General features: G+C 32.5%; 1 protein-coding gene and 2 pseudogenes across 1 annotated transcript; 2 read left to right on the top strand and 1 right to left on the bottom strand.

The window, feature by feature from the left end:
• Window positions 1-461: 461 nt before the first annotated feature.
• On the bottom strand, window positions 462-1,573 carry LOC128160934 (uncharacterized; annotated as a pseudogene).
• A 2,808-nt stretch (window positions 1,574-4,381) lies between these two features.
• LOC128161187 (uncharacterized) lies at window positions 4,382-10,724 on the top strand (annotated as a pseudogene).
• A 3,049-nt stretch (window positions 10,725-13,773) lies between these two features.
• LOC128158060 (uncharacterized) lies at window positions 13,774-20,614 on the top strand. Its single transcript, XM_052820746.1, has 6 exons — window positions 13,774-14,291; window positions 14,480-14,672; window positions 15,205-15,524; window positions 17,401-17,658; window positions 17,755-19,677; window positions 20,010-20,614. The coding sequence occupies exons 1-6, from the start codon at window positions 13,859-13,861 to the stop codon at window positions 20,036-20,038; spliced, it is 3,156 nt and encodes a 1,051-aa protein (XP_052676706.1). The 5' UTR covers window positions 13,774-13,858; the 3' UTR covers window positions 20,039-20,614.
• The last annotated feature ends 4,510 nt before the right edge of the window (window positions 20,615-25,124 follow it).

Genomic DNA, 25,124 nt, shown 5'->3' on the forward strand with positions numbered 1-25,124 from the left:
ATATAATAAAACAGTTTTTTACATGATTAACATATACATTGCTTCATTTTAAAAGAAGATGACACTTCAGTTTGTTACATTAATTAATCCAATGTGTGAAAATGATGCAGAAACAATTTCTAACACAACATTTCTATACCAAACTTCTAACACAACATTTCTATACCAAATTTTCATTGCCAAACTGATTTTTTTGACAATTGGTTCATTTTTAAGTACATGCAGATTTTAGGTGATAGCCAATTGTCGTGTAAGTAATTGTCTCTTTAACTGTCCTTCTGCATCATTTCCAAACATTGGAATAATTAAAGGAACCTGCTGGGGGTCATTGTCAAAATGCTCATCACGTTGATCTTGGTTCAGGATACAAATGTTATGAAGGATGCAAGCTGTTATAACAGCCTTGACAACATAAGAAATGCCATTCATTTCAACAAATTGGAGTCGCTGAAATCTGCCTTTCAATATGCAGATTTTATGCTTATATGTGTAGAGTCATTGCTCCAATCACACCATGGAAGTTCTTTTTTTTTTTTTTTATCTCAAATTCATTGTTTACAGTCTACACATCATTTGGCCAAGTCACAAATTTTTGAAGAAAGTATTTTTGGAAAACATTTAACATCCTTCTGTTGTGGAAATGGAATGTCGATTCAGATATATAAATTGATCTGCAATTGACCGAATTGGTTCTTGTGATCCTATGTACCACGGCATCATCAGTAAATTTTTTTCATGTGAAATTTGAGGTCGTCCAGCAGCTAGTCTCTTAGTAGTAGTTCTGGAATATGCTGAATAATTTGCAGTTTAGCGTCAAATGCTGTTTCTCTTAGTAGTAGTTCTGGAAAATGCTAAATATTTTCCAGTATAGTGTCAAATGTAGTTTTTTAAACACGAAAGAATGTCTTGAATGTGTCTAAAGAATATCTTGAAATAACATCTTGCACAAAGCGTTCCACTTTTTATCGTTTTCTTTGCTCCTGTTTTAAAAAAAGTTATTAAGACAATTAAATTTTAACAAATTCTTGCATATTGATAGGTTGTTGAATAGCTTCAAATACTTTTTGTAGGAAATAGCAGAAATGTAATTTAACATTAGGTGCTATGATGACAGGCCTTAATAAAGTTACAATATAGAATTACAGGCATGTAGCATCAAGGGAAATCAGTGAAATTTAAGTTAAAGGTAGCTCCCCCCCCCCCCTACCGATTAGGATTTTAAGAATTTTGGATGACTATGCCCCCCCCACCCCCAACTTTCAAAAACGATACAAAGTGCCTGAATTATTTATAATTCAAACCAGATAAAGATAAGGCTGATTAACAATATTGTGAATGTTATCTAATTCCTTGTATTATTTGAATGTAGACTACACAAGAAAGCAATAGCAATTGCTATAATGTGTGAATAAATAGCATATTAAGTTAAAGAAAGCTCATTACAAAGTCCCTTTCATATCACTCAAGCTGCAAATAGTGTAACAAATGAAAAATCTTCATCTGGCAAGTCAAAGTCTTCATCCTCAGTCATTATAATTATTGTAGCGCTAACTAAAGATCGTTTCGACGCCAAATTGAATCAGAAGAACACTTTCCGATTAAGCAAGATAAACCGGACGTTGAAAGATGCCATTTTACTCTTCTAGGAGGTGCAAATCGAATATGCCTATCGAAAAAGCTAGTGTTTGCTCTTTCAAATAAATCAATTGATTTGATTGATTGTTGTATTAACAAGATGCCTTACAATCACACAAAAACAACAAAGGTTTATGTTTTTTCCAAGAAATGAGACACGGTTAACCTTCCCAAAAAAAAACTTGCAGACGAAAACTCATTGAATTTTTTTCCTGTACATTTGAATCAAGCGTCGTTAAAAAGGTGTCTTTGTGACCTTCATTTATATTAAAAAATTAATCCATTTCCGTTCAAAAGTTTATTAGATACGTTAACTTTAAAATCCCCGTCAAAAACGTGGCGTTTTAGAAAGATTATAATCTTATGTTTAGTAGCTTGATTTCAATAGCATGTATCTACGTTTTAAATACATTATCGAAATGATTTTTGGAGTTGGAAACCCCGCTGTCGGCGTTTGTAAAATGTTCGCTGCAAATATTTAGAGCTAATCTGACAGAATGCATCATATTATTGTATATTGAGGCGCTTATTTTAGCATAACATGGATGGTGGAATCCTTGTGACCCGGGAAGTCTCAAGAAAGATTAACTCTAGTGTACTGTGATTGGATTTGAAATCGTGCAAAAGTTTTAATAACATCTCAACAAAGCACAGCGATGATATCAAAATGCAGATCGCGATGGCACTTAGTTCAAAATTAAAATATCATAAGTATCTATGACTGCTTAAGAAGTCTTGTCATCTATCAACAAAGCATCTCTGAGTCGTGGCGATATCCACGACAAGGTTTGAACTCGTCCATAACGCTCAACGGTATGCATTAACCTTTACCAAACCCTTTCACTGTATAAAGCACCCTCTACTTTACATATAAACTTTAATAAAGTATCCCATGCAAAACGCCATTGTAGGAAACGCATGTGTACTATGCGCCCCTTCCTTCTAATTACTTATTCTCTATTTACATTTTGGATAATATCATGACTAGAACTGGTAATGTGTACTTGACAGTTTTCTTTTCCTCTGATATGGTTAAGCGTTCATAATCTAACGACTTTTTAAATTATTTTTTGTTATTCCCGTATCCTTTTCTGTAATTAAAGAAGGCTAGATTTTTGATAGTTAAACCAGTCACCTGTATCTTAAGGCTATAAACTAACTATAATATGTACTTTCCTAAAACTTTGATGGCATCATCGCAAAGTAAAGTCATTCCCATTCTGTTAATTTTTAGAAGAATTATTACTTCATAATTATTTAGTATTGTTTAAGGTTTTACAATTCTTCTATTTGACAAGTAATGGAACCACGGCCATCTTGCTCCTTTATCGTTTTTCGCATATCGGTCTACTTGTAAATATTGTCTTCTTTTTTGCATTATAAATTTTATAAACGTGGTTGAAAAGAAATAGTCTTGTGTTAAATCTCTTCATCTAGTGCATTTATTCTCTCCAATTTTACAGAGTCATCAATAAATTCATACACAACAGAACTGACTATCTATTATGCACCTTCGGTCTTCCGGTTTTTTTTGGTTCATCTATCCATACCTTCTGATTTCTCAAGATGGAAAATGATTGCTTTATTGAATTTAGCATAAAATGCTAGGGTAAGCATGTTTCTACAAGTTTCTGTTTTCTTTATTTTTTTCTTCTACTGGTGGACACCAGTATATTAAAAGTTCTAAGAGACCACTTTAGATTTCTCTTGCATAAAAACTAAAAATTTAAAGCAACACTCTTTATTTTTTACCCATATGAATATTACATCAGAATTAGTTTATTTCCAAAGTTTACAGAAAATCAACTACAGTGTTTAGTAACATCCCTTTCTATCTTACATTTAAAAAATACTAAATTCTACTGTGAAATTTTTACAAGTCGGATTCATCTCAAAATATAAAAACATTGCTATATATTTGGATTAGTGTAAATTTATTGGATTCTCTTAAAAATTAAGAAGAATTACCCCGAGGATAGGGGATAGCATTATTCTGTGTATCAAATTTCAAAGGCCTAAGATTCTTTTACTCCTCCTTCATTTCATTTCTTGTAAACAAATGTATTCCTACAAAGCTACAGTTATCATCATGTCATAAAAGTACAACGCTTACCTACCGAACCAAGAAAAATTGTCTAAAAAATTCAGTTCTCTTTTAAAAATCTGTATATGTTATGTTTATTTTGTTTATTGTGTTCCAATTAATAAATTATATTGAAAAAAAATCATAAAAGGTATAACCACACGGTATTTTATAAGAATGTGCAAAAACATACGCAATGAAAACTAAAGTCAGCCTCCTTACAGCTAATATCTAAAGTAAATGACTTCAGAGTGTATTTTTGGTATTAGACCTATTATGAAGTCATAATTTGATCATTTGATATATCTTTTTCCCCGACGTTAGCATTATAAAGGGATTATATAAAAAAAAAACCCAACATTTCTCGACATTCCATTTGAAATCTGGAACAACCACTATAATGCATTGAATAACTTTCTGTCATTAATGTTTATAAAAAGTACTTGATTAACCGATGCTAGAACATATTCTCTAGATATTCTAATCATTAATTTTTAAATCCTTTTGAACTCTTTTTTCATAAACTTTCATCAAATTGAACTATTACTTTTTTCTTTGATTGCTAAACCTTTAATCATACTATAATGGCGCATTGTGTTAAAGACTATTACTTATTCTTTTTTATTACTCATGTTCAAGACATAATATATTTTAGATGTTTCTTTGAAATACGTTTGATGCTATGATAAAAAAGATTAAATACTTCTTTAAAAGACAAAAAGGGATTTGATCCTCATAGTAATTAATCCCGTCTTGTAGTTAGGCAATCACAAAAAAATTTAAGCCGCATGCAAAGGTATACAAGTGCTGTATCAGAATTAGCCAATTTCAAATTTGTACGATGTCTGCTATCATTTTGAACCTGATATTGATATGGTTGCTTTCTCAATGTCTTGTTGGTGATCCACGCATGCTTGACTATTCAAAAGTCGTCCACAACATACCGAGTTTTCCGATGTATTGTTCATCTGGTAGTGTAGTCACTCTGGCAGAATGTGTCTCTATAGCTAGCGGATCGAAATCTGTCAGGTTCTTTTTCAACAAAAATGAACATGCATCTCTGCTATTGGAGCTGTGTTTTTCTCTTGATTGGCAATTGTAACAAGCTTTCCATTTCGCCGTGGAGTGCATATGGTCTGTATTGATTATTTCTTTTTATTTACATAGGGTATTTAATAAGTTTTGATGATTTATTGTTTGATTAGCTTTAATTAAAATCATGGTTTTATGGGTTTGCTTTTTTTTTTATTGAAAATTATTGAAAAATATTAAAAAAGTATTGAAAATTACGCAGAATATTTCTAGGCATTTATAATATCATTGTATTGATATGCATCTTTTTCTATAGTAGGATTTCTTAATTTTAAAGTTATTCTATAAATTTTGAACAATGTAAATCTATAATACATATATAATTATAAAACTCTGTCATGTCGTAGGTTTTAAGGTTTTCAAGTAGCCAGGTTACGTTATTGAATCTCTTGTGCAAAGGAGACAGTTACCGTTCGCTTACACTTGCTTTAGGAATAGATATTGATAATTAATTAACAGCACAGTACCTCAAAGGACTATATGCATTATTATGCATTTCTCGCCCAAAAATGAAGATCATTAGAAAGCTTTAAACAAACAAGGTAAAAAGATATTAAATTCACATCCGGTATAAAAAACTTGCATCCATTTTTTATATCTAGGGTGAGGGAGGGATAGTGTATATTGTTTTTGATATTTTTTGTTTTGTTTTATTTGGTTTTGATAGATAAGATTAATTGTTTTGCATATAGACAAACCGGTAATGCAGAAATAGAACCTACAATGATTAGGTGGGATTTTCATTTTCATGTTTATTAACTGTAATTAATTTGCTTTTTTCTTCATGATATCTACTTGTACTTCATAATGAAAATCTTTCATTTGCCAAAAGTGAAATGGAAAAAGAACTCTGCTTTGAGAAAACCAACTATCGGATTATCTGTATACGAAGGCAGTTATAGTAATTTGGATCCTCACTTTGCAACAGATGGTTTTGTCCAAAATGGCGGTACACAAATCTTTCACTCAGCTTTCGAACCATTTCCGTGGATTTGGATTGATTTGTTAGAAACTTTATCAATATCCTTTATTCGTATTTATATCAGAAGAGATGGCGATGGTATGATATTAATGTATTGCTGGTTTTTATGATTAACGAGGCCGAGCCCAATTATTTCTACCATAGATAGTTTGTTAAAATTTCAAGCAATTAGTTTTACATTTATATTTTTAGAGGATGTTTTCTTATCACCCAAATTTCTTAGGAGATCGTTTTGAAAATTATCAATTCAATTTGGGACCCAAGGAAATTTGTTGAAAATGCGCTTTTTCTTTGAAATATATGAAAAATATCACAAAAAAGCACCAAAATGGTGTTGCAGGAAATATATCAAGGTTGAACCCCCCCCCCCCCCCGAAAAATATTGTTTGTCCTTATGCAGAATATTATTAGGTGAAAAAAAAATTGACGAATTAACACTTTTAAGTCTAATGTTTTGACAACTTTTAAAATCTAAAAACCCCATCACTGCCTCAAATAAAATAGGTCATATTTTTATTTTTCGACTTTATGCAATAGTTTACAATACTGGGAAGCAATGACGCGTAAGTGCCGTTTTGCCATTTCATCTATGAAGGTGTCTCAACTCATACACGTTACATACAGTGTTAATTATACCCGCACTTTCTAAAGAAAGTTCGGGTATATTGTTGTTACCCTGTTCCGTCCGTCCGTCCGTCCGTCTGTCACGTTTTACTTTCTCAAACTGCTCTTGCATCTTATAAACCAGCAAACTCAACTCTTGGAGTTTGATTTGGGGTATCATGTTGTTTTGTAAAAGGGTTTTCAAAATTTCTGTTAGTCCTGGGGGTCAAATAATTGGTCAAAAATGACGTTTTTTCACAAAATACCTTCTTCCTCGAACTCCTCCTACATTTTATAACAGTAGACAATTTTTTTTTTTTTTTTACAAAAAACTGGTTTCAAAAACGTCATTTTTTTTGGCAGTAGCCAAATGATCTTCTAGAATGTGATTGGGGGTGTCATATTGAAGTATGATCAGGTTCCAGAATGTTTTTTTTTTAAGGGAATCAGTGGGCAACAAAAAATGACGGTTTTTTTGCAAAAAAAGTATGGTTCCCAGAACTCCTCTTACAACTTTTGGAGTAGCTACGTCATCTCTTGGGATATAATTTGGGCTGTCCTATAGATGTGCAATAAGGTTTTAAAATGTTAAATTTCATCCAGGGAGTCAACTAGTAGCAGAAAATTGACGTTTATCACTAAAAAAAACATAGATCTAAGAGCTCCTTTTATGATTTAATGGATAGACACATCATATCTTGGGATATGATAGGAACTGTTCCATAGATGTGCATTACAGTTTTGAAAAATTAAATTTAACCCTGAAGCCCATTACCTACATACCTTTTGATGCCCTTTAAGGATCAAGAATATATATTGTTAAGGGGTGGGGATCTCAATCGTTTTCGAGATATTCGTGCACTTCCTGTTCGAGGGGGGTCATGACCACCCCCGGGGTCCATGACCTACATACTGTTTGATGCCCCTTGACACAAGAAACAAGAATATATATGGTTTAAGGGTGGGGATCTCAACTGTTTTGAAGAAATTAAGGGACTTGCTGTTTGAGGGGGTCAGGACCACCCACAGGGCCCATGACCTACATAACATTTGATGCCCCTTGACATCAGAAACATGAATATATATGGTTTAGGGGTCATGATTATAACAGTTTCTTAGATATATGGTAATTTCAAATTCCTGGGGAGTGGGGATGACCCCAGGGGTCAGATCTAATAAACCCTATATATATTGCCAGTAACAGTCAATATATGATTATGAAAACCCTATATTATCTTTGTCCGTGTTTAAGTTACCATTTACAATAGAGTCTACGATTCTTCCTACAAGGTTCAATGTTAGACCCCCCCTTTTTGACCCCCCCCCCGAGAAAAGTGGTTGTCTAACCTAAAATGAGTAAAATCAAACCAGGGTGCACAACTAGATATGCAGGCCTATCATATCCTAGAGTTTTGTACAATTCTGTTCAGCCATCTCTGAGAAACAAGTTCAGAGCGGGAAAGAAGAAGACGAACAATAATAATACATGTATTAAGAACCGTACAAAAACAATAAATCTCCAAATTTCATTCGGGAGACTTAATAATAAAGATTAAAATATAGATAGGGTCATCAAACATCAAAAATTTAAAGATAATTGACAATTTCTGATTCTAAGGGGGTCAGGATGACCCCTTAGGGTCATGACTTACATGCAATATTTCTTTTTATGATCTGATGACATGACCTAAGGAATTATATCTTTGGATTAAGGTGGGGATCTCAATGGTTTTTATGATATTTGTTAATTTCAGGAAGAGCACTTGGGATCATGACCTACATACCATCTGAAATGTCTTGAACAAAGAAAATATAATATGTACATGTACATGATTATATGATTCAATTTAAGAACCCAGATATAGATCAATCATCTATGTTTTTTCTTATGTATATATACATGTGTTAGTTTGTGTTTTGTTCTATACTATTCATGTTCATGACTGTAGTATGGCTTAGTCTTATTTTAAATAACATTAAAAAATTGTCAAATATATGACTTGGAACCCCCCCCCCGAAAAAAAAACAACTCAAATATAAACTGTTCTCCCCCCCCCCCCCCATTCTTACATGTGTACAGTAGCAAATTTTAAATCAATTCTTGATTGCTTTTTCTTTCTGATGCACATTAACATTTTGGAAATTGCTTAATTCAATTTTAAAGATTTATAATCAAAATGTTATATGCATGTGTATTCGCCTATTTCGGGCAATTGTAAAGTCTCCTAAACAATGCCGTGTCAATATGGGGTCAACTCAATAGTGCAAGTCTGACATTTAAATGAAAAAAATAACTTTTGCAATTAAAATGACAGAAACTTTACAAATGCGGTAGGATAGGTAACGATGATAAGCTTATTTAAATATTAAAAGATGATGATACAGTATGCTGTCAAAGGGAGATCACATTTAGAAAGTGAAGTAGAACTTATGTATGCTGGCATCTCATTCTATTGTGCTACTGCTACTACATGTATCATGCTTACCTATATTGGTCAACATCATAATGATAATCCAATTTAAACACAATAATGAATTCCTTTAGCTGATCTTAACTAATCCTTTTCTGCATATGGAAAACACATACATGTGTGTATACACGTGAACCGGCCATCTAATCGAAGAGATGGGTAAAACTAGTACCCGCTAATGAGACCTGCAGACCTGTGTTGTGTACGTAACCTCAGACAAAGATCAGTTTTTAATAACATGCACGTATTTTTATGACCTATTCTTCAAATCCACTTGCACTATTATATTAGGTAAATAACAGCGTTGAGGTGATGCAGGACACCTGCATTTTGTGATGTATACTTCCTATTGAGATAAACAATAAAGTATATTAAATATTAATTAAATATTTACCCCCCAAATAATGTTACCTAACATTGAAGCGCAATGGGTTAGAGCATTTACATGTCTGTAAGACCATTGGGGTTCAAGGTGTATTTTTGGTAATTTTACTATTGATATAAATAAATTTTCATTGGGGGGGGGGGTTGGACCCCTCACTCCCACTTCTTCTCTAAATCTGTGAACACGATGATGTACAAGTAGGCACACAGAAGCAAATCTAAAACTGCAACCGCCATGGGGAGGGGGCATACTTCAATTTTTAATTTTGTATGTAATAATTATATAGACCATTATACTTTCTATGACATAAAATGTTAAGATTATTGATTAACTGAAAATTCACTGCAAACAGTTCAACCAAATTGCACATAAAGTGCTGCTCATATTATCATATGGGAAGGGATCTCATCCTTCAGTTATGAAAATTATAATTTTTAAATGTATTACCGGAGCTTGCATGTGTCCTTCATTTTTAATTGGACTGGTACAAAACAGTGTTATTGAGGGACAAACACTTGGTGCGGGTATTACTGTTTAATGACAGCATCTAGTTTTGTTAAAAAAAAATATAAAGGAAAATTATAATTTGGCTCCTCCATGAAAATAAAAGGATTCGCAAAGTTATGTATACTCAACTGTCCACATCCTCGTAAAGATTTAATGTACATATAACTTCTAAAAAAATTCCAAATTCACAGAAATATGTACCATTAAAAGATAACAAATAACTGTTACAGCTAAATCTCTTAAACTTAAATAAAAATTAATTCAAAATGGTTTTAAAAAATGTTTTGCCAAGATTTTAACACAACAAAAAACTAATAAATAAACGATTTCATGACGTTGCTGTTGAAGTGACAAATAACAGCGATTACGCACAACGTGGCTTCTACAAAGGACCCGAGGTCACGGGTGAAATAGTGGACATCCTTTGTGACTACCCCGCCATTGCTCGCTACGTCCGACTAAAAATAACGGAAGGATCTGGAAAGAGTCTAAATATTCCAGAACTCGAAATGTATACAACTTGATTTAATTACTTCTGCTTAGAAATGTAAATTAAATTCATCACTCTTTAATATTAACATGTATTGTTAACTGTTGATGATTTGTGGTATATGATTTTTACCCACAGACTTGTGTGTTCTCTAGTTCCGAGCCTTGCCGAGGAGGGAGAAATAACACATGGAGTTGGTTAACCCTCATATACAATCGCAATTATGAGAAAATCTTTTACCAGATAGTTTTACAAAACTTCATTTTTTATACCAAGATTAGGTATACAACCGCAATCATGAAAAAATCTTTTACCACATGTTTTTACAAAACTTAATTTTTTTATATCAACATTACAGGTGTAAGCCGCCCAACACATGCATTTTACTGCAAGATATCAGCTATTTATTTTATTTTTTCAAATCAAATAATTTGAAAGACATTTTTTGATCAATAAATAATTACTCAAATATTGTTACCATGCATGAAAAGAACTGAATATTTTAAATTTGTATCTGTTGGTTTTAATAAAATTCTATATAACTCTCTAAAAGTTCTATAAACAAGTGTTTTTTTAATTCTTTATACATGTGTAAGCTTAGGAGACCGACTTGGTGTTTTGCTAAAAAGTACGATAAAAAACTGATACTTAAAAGGGACCATCCTAAGATATCCAAATGCACACTATTTTGCTCTTCATCTGGAACATTACAAACGTAAATTGGTACAATAAATTAATTATAAAAGGCAAGGAAAAATAACCATTAGAATAGAATATGTCACTGTGAAAAATTAATAAGGCGTAAAAATGTTTACTTTTATCTCATACGTGTGGTATATACTACCCGTGTGATAAACCTTTGCTTTATCAAACGGGTGATGCTTCATCAAATACTTTCTGTCCGAACTATTTTTGACACAATCTCTCGCTTCAACGCTTTAGTGACATATTTTCGAAGATTTGCACGTACTTTTAACATAACTATATCTATTAAAAATAGAGAGCATTCGCCACTTTGTGTTTGTCAACAAACTTAATTATTCAAGTCTTCTGATCAGTATTTCCATTTAATCAGGTGATAAAGTAAAATAAAATATTGAGAGCTAAAAAATTATATCAAGGTTTATTTCAGTGAAACATTAAAACCGTTTGATTTATATCCGAGATGACTTACGAAATTTTTTCGTGCAAGGTCACAATAACCGCATAACAAAACGTTGCATCATCGTTTTTAAATTAATTCGGATCATATATGGGACTGTCTCAAAAGCTTTATAGTATGAGATAAATAGAACATTAATTTTATAATTGTGTGATTTTATATTTCCTTTATCAAATTTGTTGTTCGTTTCTTTTTCCCTGTTATTGTTAAGTCTTTATTATCGAACGAATTCTTTGATTCATTATACCCCCTGCAAACGAAGTTTGGGGGGTATATAGGAATCACCTTGTCTGTTCGTCCATCTGTCAGTCTGCGCAATCGTGTCCGGTCCATCTTTCTTATGGAGAAAAACTGGAAGTTCTTACTTCATACAAAATTTGCTTATGACCTAAGGGTGTGACATCACCTTGACACAAGGTCATTTGGGCAAGGTCAAAGTCACTGGTAGAAAAAATGCAAATTCGTGTCCGGTCCATATCTTTCTTATGGACAAATATTGAAGTTCTTAATTCACATAAAGATTGCTTATAACCTGAGGGTGTGTCATGACCTTGACCCAAGGTCAATTAAGGAAGTTCAAGGTCATTGTTTCAAAAATGCTTAATTCCTCTCTGTGTCATGTCATGTATTTATGGAAATATTTGAAGCTAAAATTTGACACAAAGGGGGGGGGGGGCGTAGTATAAAACTTCAAATTCAATCATTATTTCTTATTTTCATATCAATTTTTTACATGCTCCCAAAAAAGGTGCCCCCCCCCCCCGATGCTACTTGTCTGTTTAGTTCCGAAAGTAAATGAATACTGTCAGTTAACGACCTCAATCTTTAAATAAAAGACATTATTATTATCTACCTTGTATTTATTTTGCATGTACTCTTTAACGGCAAGTAAGATTTATAATCATAATGCGATCAAATGTGTATTTAAAAAAGATACACCAGAAATACGTTTGTTTTAATAAGAAAACTTTCACGCTATGAAAAGTAAACGAGATATCAAACCCCCCCAAAAAATAAGGAATTCTATAGTGATTGCTAGGTGACCAAATCAACTGATGCATAAAAAACGGGGTTGCAAAGCCGTGAAATATATTCATACATGTGGGTATATAATGCAGTTTTAACAAAATGAACTTATAAAATATTTCTTAAAGTGAAAATTAAAAACAACCAACATATATCGCTTGTAAGATTTACTATTTATCAAAACATTTTGAGCTGGTTTTGGGGAGTTGATTTCAATCAACTCTCCTATGCAGTTACTCTGGCAAACCGAAACTAAAACAGTGTTTGGACATTCTATATTTAGAGGTCGCGTCATCAAGCTATAACGTGACCTGGTGTACACATTGCCAGGGAGTCGGATATTAACGGAGAGAGTCGAGCATCTCGTTGAACGAGAGTAGATTTCATTATTGCTTGGACCCATATATTAGTTGGAATATTTCGATCACTGATACATAACGTTAGTTTGATGGAATTAATTCTATCTTTAAAAGCATTTCAGTTAATTTCAACTTTACATGCATCAGTCTGATCTCGTCAATTTTAAAATGAATGCCTTAAAGTTAAACTCAAATTCTCCAAGTCAGCCATTGGCATGCAGTAGAAACGTTAACGTCCGTATGTTGAGAGTTTGTGTATCGGACTGATAGGTACCATTAACGTTTTATGTTTATAGTGTACATTGATACTTTGCGGAAATTGACATTTTAACAAGTTAGCTTGGATTTGAATCAACGTTTTCCTGAACGCACAGAGTAAATACATAGATATGCATGATGTTTTATTAAAATTATATTTGAATTAGCGCCCCCCCCCCCCCAAAAAAAGCGAAAATACATGTAGAATGCTCAGTTAATAGAATGTAATGCGTTTATATGTAGGTGATATGTGTTTTGTTACAGTCTTTGGATTCGCGATTTTTAAATCACCCTCACAGTTATGTAGTATTGATTTAGCATTTATTATTAAATATTAAAACAACAATTATATTCACTTATCAAATGAAGAAATTTTAACTTTCTCGAGATATTCCTTTGCTTTGGCGTTCCAAATTAATACATAAAAGTCCATAATAACAAAGGAAACTTTGATATTTGCTTGATCATGAATATTAGCATTAAACGAAATGCTTCATTAGACAATAGACACGGATTATTTGAAATTTTTAGCTTTTCCATGAAAAAAAAAAAAATAACTTATTTTAATAAAAATCAATATGACATTTCCTTCCTTTGTTGCATAGCATCATTATATTTGTCTCTTTGAACCGGAATTATGTTCATTTTCAAAAATAGAAACTTTTCTCCCTTTTTTACAAGGCATCAAATTATTTGTCTGATTGAACCGGAATTGTGTTCAGTTATGCCTGTTTAGTTTTAAATACTCAGGAATAAACATCATATAATACTGATCAAAACCATTCGCATAAGCGATTTGTTAAAGATGGCGTTTATTAAAGTCACACAGATGATTGAAAAAGAGAGGCAAACAGTCGCTCCCCGGGACTTCTGGAGGTGTGCACGTGAAAAACAAAATAAGGACAAGTTCGACGATTCTCTTGTTTTTGACAATTGTTTAACTGAAAATGTATTAAGTATCTCTTCTAGTGACCAAGTCAGCAATACGTGGAACAAGAGTACTGAATTAGATAAAGCACTCAAACATGATGATAATTTGATGAAAGACTTGGAAGAAGACTCCGACAATATTGTCAGTGAGAACATCTCTCGTGACGATTTTGACGCGACAGATTATTTTGACAGCGAGGACGAATACTGGGATAGTCTCAGAAACAAAGACATCAAAGAAGACTTATGTTCACATTTTCGCTTCTATCATCTACCGCACAGCGTCAAGGATATCGTCTCAAATGCATGTAAGTCATTTTTTATTAGATTGTTATCACATTATATTTGTTGGTTTTCAAAAGATATATACCATACTACAACACGTTAGTGAATAACTATGTTTTGAAGTTTTTTCTATACTAATTTTTATAATAACATTAAAAATGATTTCAATGGTAAAAAAATGTAGTTAGGACACTTTTTTTTTCATGTTCAGGTCATAGTTTGGAAGCGTATGATAGGTCTCCAGATTTTACACCAGCTGTTCAAAAGTTTGCGGAAGAAAACAGTTTTGAGATACACGACGTGTATGGAGATAATAACTGTCTGTTTCGTGCAGTGGCAGACCAGTTCATGATTAATGGCTGTCCTGGACACACAGAAGTGTCGTTACGCGATACAGCTATTGAGTAAGACAGTTATATACAGGCAAAAAATGTCATGTGTTCGCGCTAAAATTCCTTGTAGTTTTGAGTTTCTGTTAGTTTTAGATTTTATATTACAAAATATTAATTGTTTTTAGATCTGAATGGATATAAGGTTAACAAAGTTCTAAGATAATTACTTTTTTGCGCCTCAAAAACCTGATTCCTTAATTTTCTCACGAAAATTAACAAATAAGACCCTTGTCCAGTGATAAAGATGACTTAATTAGGGCTCCCCCGAGGAATCTGTGTAGGAACCAATAATGATTGTCTTTGACCAAAAAAATAAGATAAATGAAACTGATTGGTTTGAGTATATCATTTTATCGTGTCTTTTCTTTTGAATGATTTAATCAAATTTACCTTAAAACAGTTTTGGTAGAAAAAAGCAAGAACATCAAAAAATTGATAAAGGGCTGTGATTTTATACAAAATATTGACTTTGTCTAAGATATGCTTTGCGTTAGGCCTAATACATGTATTATATGCATCACTTCGAATATTCTATCTTTTTCAGCCGCTTGAGATTAGATCCTTCAAAATATGATGTAATTGAATCAACATTTCTGCCAGGAGAGCCATGGGAGGAATATATAAAAAAAATGGATCAAACCAAAGAATGGGGCGTTAAAACGATTTTACAGGCACTGGCGGACGTCTTCCTTCTGCAGATCAATATTTTCAATTTCGTTCACAGTGATATCAGACCCTCCAAGATTACTATAAAATCAACTGAGAATGTTGTTCCAAAGCCTTTCCATATTTTCCTTGGACTCGTTGGGGACTTTCATACGTTTAGCTTGCGTCCTTTGCAATGGATGTCAGAATTGCCTTACAGTAAATGTTTTTTCTTCTTTATTTTTACCTCACCTTTTGTTAATAGAAAACAAATACATTCTTCTCGCTATACTTTGTCGGTAAAGTTTTACTAAAATTCCACATATGTGTTGAAACTAATATGTTTTACGGTGCGACCGTTGGGGCGAGCGCAGCATGTGATCAAATAATGAATTATGATAAATCAATGAAAATAAAAGTATCAACATAACTGAATTTGAATGCAAAATAAAATATAAACATGCCTATTTTTTCTAGTAAATTTTTATTATTCAGAATTTATAAGATTGTTTATTTATTTAAATAGAATTTATCTCAGACACAATGTTGTTGAATAATAAAGATTTTAACATAATGTTTATTGCAGTTTATTTCCTCTTTTCTTGTAGCAGACATTTTTTTTTTTAAACTTAGTACATATAAAAAATTGACTTATCATAGAGTCCCCCCCCCCGTTTAAAAAAATGTAATTTACGTATAAAAAAAATTGCTGATCATATAAGAAAAACGGTTTTGCCCCCCCCCCCCGGGGAGGATGTAATAAATGTGAAAACAAAGATACCGTTGAGCAGTTAAAGAGCTAAATGTATACTACGCATTCACCATTCCTTACCCGGATTAGAATTTCCCTGATTTTGAGAATTTCTTTTTCATTTTGCTTGTAAATATTTTTTGAATGATGCTCCGCGCCCCCTTTTAAAAAACGTTCCTGGAAATTACTGTAAATATATAGTGGATAAAATAAATGTGAGCATTCATCCAAATGAGAGCAAGTTACAACTGTTTAATTTCCTATGTAAAAAAATGTCCCCATTTGTTAGCTTTGCAAGATTTTGAGAAGATTTTGGTATTTATATTTTAGCAGATTTACAATAACTACTTAGAGTAATTTCCCCTTATTGTAAAGTCAAAGTTCACGTCGGTCAAGTGTCGTCTGTCTCTTTGAAAAAAAACCCTGAAAAAAACTAAGTGAAATATACTGTTTTGTTTACTTAAAAAGCATGATATTCTTGAAATTACACAATTTATCTGTTTCTCAAAAGTTTTACTTTGATTCTCGCGAGAAGGAATCAAGTCTAGTGAGATTGTCCAACATTGATAAATTGCATTGTGGGTCGAAATTTACTGACTCCGAAAAATTCAGTGGGATCAATGTGCAAGAAATCCATTGTGACGTCAATCGAAGGAACGACAACTCTGTTAGTCTTATGTAATGGAATTATTTTATTTACAATGCATGATGTACATAGTCTTTTATCTTGTTCTCGTGAGAGTGTGAAATGGGAAACCATATTTATAGGGAATTACTGGGACGATTAAAACAAGGCATTACTGGTCCGATTTACTGACGCCAAAAAAATCCGTTGAATGAATGTGCAACTAGTCCGAATTTTCTATTCACACACGCCTTGCCGGTAGAGCTCGCTTCGCGCCGGCGCTGCGCGCTGGTGAGCTGCGCTCGCTATTAATCATATATATCGTTTTATGTACCGTACTTTGATAAAAAGATGTTCTGTTTTAAACATAACTTGCAGACCATGTTTCTAAAAATTCCATCTCCATTTAGAATATCATTTTAAATCGCGTTTGTCTCGCCAATTTACTAATGCAAGATAAGTAACCGTTTTGTCTTCTTTCAAAAACTTTCAAGAATCGGTAGATTTATTGTTGATTAGTTGATATTTTATAAATGTACAGCCAGTTAAAGATACATGTGTAACCCACACGTTGTACTTTTCAGAATCCAGTCGACTTAAAAGGAAAAGAGGAACTGATTTTAATCAGACTTGAAATGAAAAAAGAACGCAAAAATTTGCAAAAAGTTAAAATTTATCTAATTTTTTAATTTGTACAACACTATTTGTTTTTCTTCCAGAAGCTCAAATCTTTCGACTGTTGGTGACATGTACGGACAAAAATCTGGATGAAAGAAGAAACATTGTAGACAGAAAGTTGGCGCTATTATCCCAAGGACATATTCCTGAATCTCAATTAGCGAAACATGTTCAGTTTGTCTTGCATTGTATTTCTCTTGAAGATAAAAGGAAACAAGGGCAACCTTTTGAGAAATCTCATTTTGAATTGATATTCAAGTCATACAGTGGAGGTGATTTGGAGCCAGAAGAATCATTCGGTAAATATTCAGACAGTCTAATGAAATTAAGCTCATTTTTGTTTCTTTGTTGTAGCGCTTTTATGGTTTTTTAAAACCATTTTTCTTTTATTACAGAAATTCGAAATAGATTGGTGAGCAATCATTCACAGTTTGACCCTTTGTCAGGAATACCCTTACCGTACTTGAGTTTTGTCATTAAACTTATTTTTCCATTCAAGCATTTTGAAGGTCACTATTGCAAACACCACCTGCTGGAAAGTGGAGAAGTAATTTTTCACTATCTTGGTTCTTGTGCGGACCAAAGTTCTTTCACTCTGCGAGACATCAGTCGAACTAAAAGGATGTCTAAATTGCAATTTAGTAGGAAGAGATCTAAACCCAGGAACAGGGTTGTTGTAATTAAACGAGACAAAAGGGCGACATATGGCAAAGACTCAATCAGAGAATGTCCCGATCATGCCCATGTTATTATTGATTCAACAGATTCACACCCTGGATACTGCAAACTTAGGCTATCGCCATCGTTTTCAAGTGATACTGAGGTTAACGTTTTTCAAACTGGTGCAAACAGATATCTCAAGGCTTTTAGAATTACTGACAGATTACGCACACAATTAGAAGCGGTACACTTAGGAAAAGTTGAATGTATTGGAGTGCCTTGTTACACATTTCCATTTTTTCAACGTTGGGTAGAAAGTAAGAAAGATCATTTCCCTTCGAGGGAAGTTATAACCTTAATAGTTAGAGAAGGCTGCACATTGATTCCTAAAGCCCATCCAAAGAGCAAATGTCAGGATATTGAATGGCAATTCAATTTCTCAATGGGAGAACACTTATTATTTAAGAGTCTTACAGTTGCCCAAAAGCACGGATTTTTTGTTCTAAAGGTATTATTAGACAACATGGTACACCATGTGCCGTTCAAAACTAAGCATTTGAAGTCAGTGTTCCTTATGGCATGTGAAAAACTGCCTTCAGGAGCATGGGAGACAAACATCAGCGGATGTGTACTTTATGTGCTGGACTTATTGCTTTCATGCTTAAAGGCTAAATTTCTGCCAAACTATTTTATACCAGAAAACAATCTTATTGACTGTCACAGAGATGAAGACATTAACACACTCTGTGTTGTTGTCGAATACATTCGTCTTTTCCCCGCTAGTGTCATTCAATTTGTAGCCGAGAAACATGGATACACATTTGGACCAAATCTGATCAAAAATGCTTTGTCAAAGATACAATATTTCACTGACAGACATATGCAAAGAGCATTTAATGAAATGTTTGGACCTCTTACAATTGCTACAGCAAAGATAATGGCCAAAATTGGTCTTTACGACATTTCGTTCGATATTCTAGAGGAACTGTTTGAGCAGAGTCTGTTGATTCCACAGACAGGGTTGAGACAAACATCTTTAAGCTTCTTCGATCTTTTTATATCGGCCCTGATGGAAATGAAACAAAAGGCATCTCGAGTCATTTTAGCACAAACATTTGATATGAAAATGGGATCAAATTTATCAGAAATGGTTTTGGAAAAAGAAAGGGGATCGCTTCAAACTTACTTGCCATGGATAATCGACAAAAGAATAGGTTGGGTCGAAGTTTCAAATGAAAGCAACTCAGACCTCTCAACAATAGCAAATTTCCTATATGAGTTTAGTAAAAGGGAATATGGGAGACAAAATTCCGTGCTTGCCGAGCTTTCCATCACAACGGCAATCCAGTGTATCCAAGAAGTACTGAAAGAAGATAATGTTGAAGGGGAAAACACTAAAAATATTGGTTTGGAAACAGATGTTGAAGCACGAAAACAAATGTTAAAGAGAAAACTTATTTCGTTTTACATGCATGTGTATCGAATTTCAGAGTTGGATCATTTACAGCATCCCTTAATCGAGCACATGGACGAAATTGAAAAACTTTGCAGAGAATTTCCGGAAATGACTGGGGAAGTCTGTTCCATGTTTTCGTTTTTGGGACAAAAAGCAAAAAGACAGGAATATGCTCAAAAGTTTTATCATCTGTATGGAACAGGCAAGCACAATTACGTGTACTAAATTCTCATGTTCATTAGTGCATGTAATAAGTATGGAAAAAGCTATTTTTTATCTATAAAAAAACATTATGGTTCATATGGTAACCATAATAAAATTTCAATGTCTGATTGGCTTTCTGTACCAGATAACAAGAATTAAGATGAACCTAATAAATATCATATTCATCATTAATTTAAAAAACTTAAATTGTTGGAAAAAAATTTACATAGCTTACTAGTATTTATTTTATTTGAACATGTTTGGAAACCGCGGTCGTTAAAGAAATGTTAAAATATTGATGAACTATAAGAGCATGATTTTCTTTTACAGATATAACGTTTATCAACATGGAGACGTAGCTTTGAACTTCAGGAAGGCAGCAAGATGACGGGGTTCACTGTGTTTATATCAATAAAACTGCGTTGTTGCAAAAGATTCTTAAAAGACTCTTAATAGTTTAAGTACAATAGCATTTTAAAAAAATTATTTAAATGTTCATAACCGTGAGCCTTTCAAATCAAAAAGATAATTTATTTTTTGAATTTATGAATTTTTAACCGTTTTAAAAATATAACAACATTAAGGTTGATTATGGAAAACTTTGAGATAATAGTGTGGAATACATCAAAATATATTCATCCTAAGGTTTACAAAATTTTCAAACCTTAAAATTTGTCGACCATAAATAACATTTATAATACTTTCTCAGAAAAGTAAAAAAAAATAATGTTAAAGCCCCAGTTAGTTGTAAATCATGAAAGATTAGTATTTGACCCTTTTAAATTTTTAAGTTCATTCTTGATTTCGGCCGAAAGGACATGTATGTCACATTATGAAGGTGTCACGTATCTCTTATGTTATAGTTATTACATGTACATCAAATTTGTTTAAATATTGCCGCTGTGATTTAATTGAATGCACAATTTAAACAAGGATTATTATGATTATATTATGTATATAATAGCAGAACATTTTTGCAGACAATATACTGTATAATGTAACTCGCTGACATCAGAAGTTTATTCATTTAACTGCAATGCTAGTTACCTTGAAAAACTTTATAACTACCACACTTGCGTTCCCATCTTTTATAATTATAATTGTAATTATATTTAAATCAACTAGTTTGACTTCTTTGACTATCCCGGGGGGGGGGGGGATGAAGCGGAAAATTTAGGTAACTGTATATGATTGTGCATTTGTCAAACAAGAGCCGCCGCCTTTTTTGAATTGTGAGAAAGTCACACAAACATGCACGGATCAAACTGGTGGTGTTTTCTTAAAAGTCATATCTGAATTTCATGTGGACGGGTCAGTACGACGCAATTGCTGTTTTCATCACTGATTTGTATATCAATTGTGTTGAGTTGTGCATGTAATATGACTTAATAGTAGTCCCGGTTCGATACATAGTGAACGAGCCGGGGGCGAGGCCAATATATATCAAACTCTAACTACATTGTAGGCATTGTTATTGTTATGCTGACTGTTGTATACTGATGTGCCTTGCTGTAAGGAGCTGTGACGTTAAAGTGTTACCTGGTCCCTAAAAGTAATCATCGAAAAAGCAAGCAGATGCTTTTTCAAATAAATCAATTGATTTGATTGATTATTGTTTTAACAAGTTGTCGTACAAACACAAAAAATCAACAAAGGTTTATATTCTTTCCAAGAAACGAGACACGGTTAACCTTACCGAAAAAACTTTTTAGCAGACGAAATCTCATTGAATTTTTTCTGGTACATTTTAATCAAACGTCATTAAAACGTGTTTTCATGACTTTCATATACAATTTATAAAAAAGAAAATTAATCCATTTTTGTTCAAAAGTCTTTACGATACGTTAACTTTAAAATCCCCGTCAATAACGAGGCGTTTAAAAAGGTTATAATTTTTTATTAGTTTGATGTCAATTTTATGTATCTACGTTTTGAATACATTATCGTAATGATTTTAGGGTCGAGAGTACGGAACCCTGCTGTCGGCTCTCCCATTATGTTCGCTGAAAATATGCACAAATAGATGAGTACTGAATATTTAGAGCCAATCTGCCAGAATGCATCATATTATTGTACATTGTGGCGCTCATTATAGCATTACATGGATGGTTGAAACCCTATGACCCGGAAAGTCTCAGGAAAGAACAACTTCAGAGTACAGTTTTTGGATTTGAAATCGTGTAAAAGTTTTCATCATATCTCAACAAAGCACTGTAAGGATATCAAAATGCAATTCGCGATGACACTTAGTTCAAAATGTAAATACAATAAATATCTATGATAGGGTTTTGATGTTTCCCCATCTATGAACGAAACATTTCTGAGACGTAGCAATGTCCAAGGCAAGGTTTGAACTCGTTCATAACGCTTAACAATATAAATTAACCGTCACCAAACCTTATAATAGTATAAAACATCCTCTACTTGATAGCTTAGCTTCACGAAAGTACCCTATGCAGAACGCCAATGTAAAAAACGCATGTGTACTACGGGTCCCTTCATTCTAATTACTTATTCTTTCTTTGTATGTTGGATTACTTCATGTAGTATATCATGACTAGAACTGGTAACGTGTACTTGACAGTTTTCTTTAACTCTGATATGGTCGAACGTTCATAATCTAACAACTTCTTTATCTATTTTATGTTATACCCAATTTTTTTTTCTGTAATTAAAGAAGGCTAGATTGCTGAACCAATCACCTGTACTGTATCTTAAGGCTATAAATTAATTATAATATGTACTTTCCTAAAACTTAGATGGCATCATCGCAGAATAAAGTATTCTGTTAATATTTTAAAAGAATTATTTCTTCATCATTATCTAGTATTGATTAAGGTTATACAGTTCTTCTATCTGCAGATTTACTAAAGTAATGGAGCCACGGCCATCTCGCTTCTTTATCGTTTTAGCACATCGGTCTACTATAAAATATTGTTTCCTTTCATGCATTATTAATTTCATACACCTGGTTGAAAAGAAATAGTCTTGTAATAAATCTCTTCATCTATGCATTTATTCTCTCCAATTTTACAGAGTTATCATTAATTCATACAGAACTAACGCACGTCGACTATCTGTTATGCACCTTCGGTCTGCCTTTTTTTTTTTTTTTTTTTTTTTTCTTTTTTTTTTTTTTTTTGTACAGCTATCCATACCTTCTGATTTCTCAAGTTTGAAAATGATTGCTTTAAATCATTGAATTTGAGCATGTTTTCAACAGTTTCTATTTTTCTCCCCCCCCCCCCCTCTTCTTTTAATAAAATAAGATCTCAAGAAATTGTGTGTTTTTTTAGTGAACAAACGTATGAACAAAAACGAAACCAAAAACAAAAAAACCCGAAAAGAACCCAGACGAAAAATATCTGTTTAAAATTATAAATGATTAATGATAATGTACAATATTGTTTCCTTAAATTTAAAATTCAAAGGCTCTCAATAAAGTATTTGAGGGTTCGGATGGTGGTGGTGGACACCAATATATTCCAAATTTAAGGAGGCCACTTTAGATTTCTCTTGCGTAAAAACTACCAATTTAAAGCAACACTCTTTGTTTTTTACCCAAATGAAAATTTCATCAGCATTAGTTGATTGCCAAAGTTTGAAGAAAACCTACTATCTGATTCTTTTTTTAGGGGGGGGGGTCTTCTCAAAATACAGGTGCATTTACTATAGGAATATATAGGGAATTGTCATATTCTTCAAAGTAAATTAATTAAAAAATACAACATGAACAAGCCATTTTCCTATTGTAATATTTTATAAGTAACATCTCTTTCTATCTTATTTTTAAAAAAATACTAGATTCTTCGTTTTTAGTCGGATTTATCTCAAAAAATTGCTGTATATTTGGATTAGTGTAAATTTTTTGGATTCTTTTAAAAATTAAGAAGAATAACCTTAAGGATAGGTGATAGCATTATTCTGTGTATCAAATTTCAAAAGCGTAAGATTATTTTACTCTTCCTTCATTTCATTTCTTGTAAACAAATGTATTCCTACAAAGCTCTAGTTATCATCACGTCATAAAAGTACAATCGAAACGCTTACCTACCGAACCAAGAAAAATTGTCTAAAAAATTCAGTTCTCTTTTAAAAATCCATATATGTTATTTCTTTTGTTTATCGTGTTCCAATTAATAAATGGCATTGAAATTTTTTTAATTAAAGGTATAACTACACGGTATTTTATAAGAATGTGCAAAAACATACGCAATGAAAACTAAAGTCAGCCTCCTTTAAACCATTATCTATAGTAATTGAATTCAGAGTGTGTTTTTTGGTGCTAGACCTATTATGACGTCATAATTGCATGATTTAAGGTCAAGGTCTAGTAAATGAAAGGTGCCTACAGGTTTATAAGATTTAAAATATAAATTCTTGCAATGATGCTTCATTACAATAACTTTGTTTGATATGGTGTACCGGGCAGGGATGGGATAATGGTAATTTGTAATGGTAACTGAGTGTAATTAATTACAAATTTTGATGTAATTGAAAGTAATGGGTAATTGGCCAAATTTTCAATTACATGTAATGGTAATTTAATTAATTACTTTCAAAAAAGGCATGTAATTCCAATTACTTTTCAATTACTTTCAATTACACACTGGTGTACATATAAATATGAAGCTATCAACTACCCATTGTTCCCCACACTATCAATGGTACAAGATCAAGTTAGGAAGAGTAGTTAAAAAGCATTAAACTATTATTCTATATATCATACTAAATATTTTTCAGAATGAAATTTTTCAGTAATCCAATATTTAATCATAAGTTTCCCAAATTTAATTAAGTACATGTATTTGATGATTTGTTTGATCTCTTTTTTCTTAAAAAATACTTTTTTTCCTTCTTATTAGAATAATTAGTGTGTGAATTATCATTGAATTAGTTAAACAAAAATCACTGTTTAATTTAAAAACAAAATCAGTGTTATCTAAATCATAAGCTATCAAGTTATGCTTTGTAATTGATAGTCTAAAATACATAAAGCTAAAATGTATGGCTTCAAATGGGTTTTACGTTTTAGATGCCAAACATGTCCACAGGGTGTGTTCCCTTATTGCAAACATTTGATTATTAGGTAGAGAAAAACAGGTGTGAATTGTGTTTTGATAACAATTATAGTCTGCCCTCTCCCCGAGATTAACCTGTAGTTTGGCATTGTAATTATAAAGAAAAAAAAGTATAAAAAATGCAAGGAGAAAGTTTTCATTTAATAGTTTTGCATGCGGGAAATACTTTAGTTGACATGATAGGTGTAGGTAAGGGAATATGACTTTCAAATGTTTATTGAATATTAAGGTGGTATGGGACATCTCCATGTTGTGACTACCAGTACCTGAGTTTTGAAATAAACAATAAAACCAAATTTATGTTTTTTCTTTCCAAAAATTGTTACTTATCAAAGTAGTTAGCAAATTCTCAAACAGTGAAAAT

The sequence above is a fragment of the Crassostrea angulata genome, chromosome 8 (assembly GCF_025612915.1).
Source record: "Crassostrea angulata isolate pt1a10 chromosome 8, ASM2561291v2, whole genome shotgun sequence".
NCBI lineage: Eukaryota > Metazoa > Mollusca > Bivalvia > Ostreida > Ostreidae > Magallana > Magallana angulata.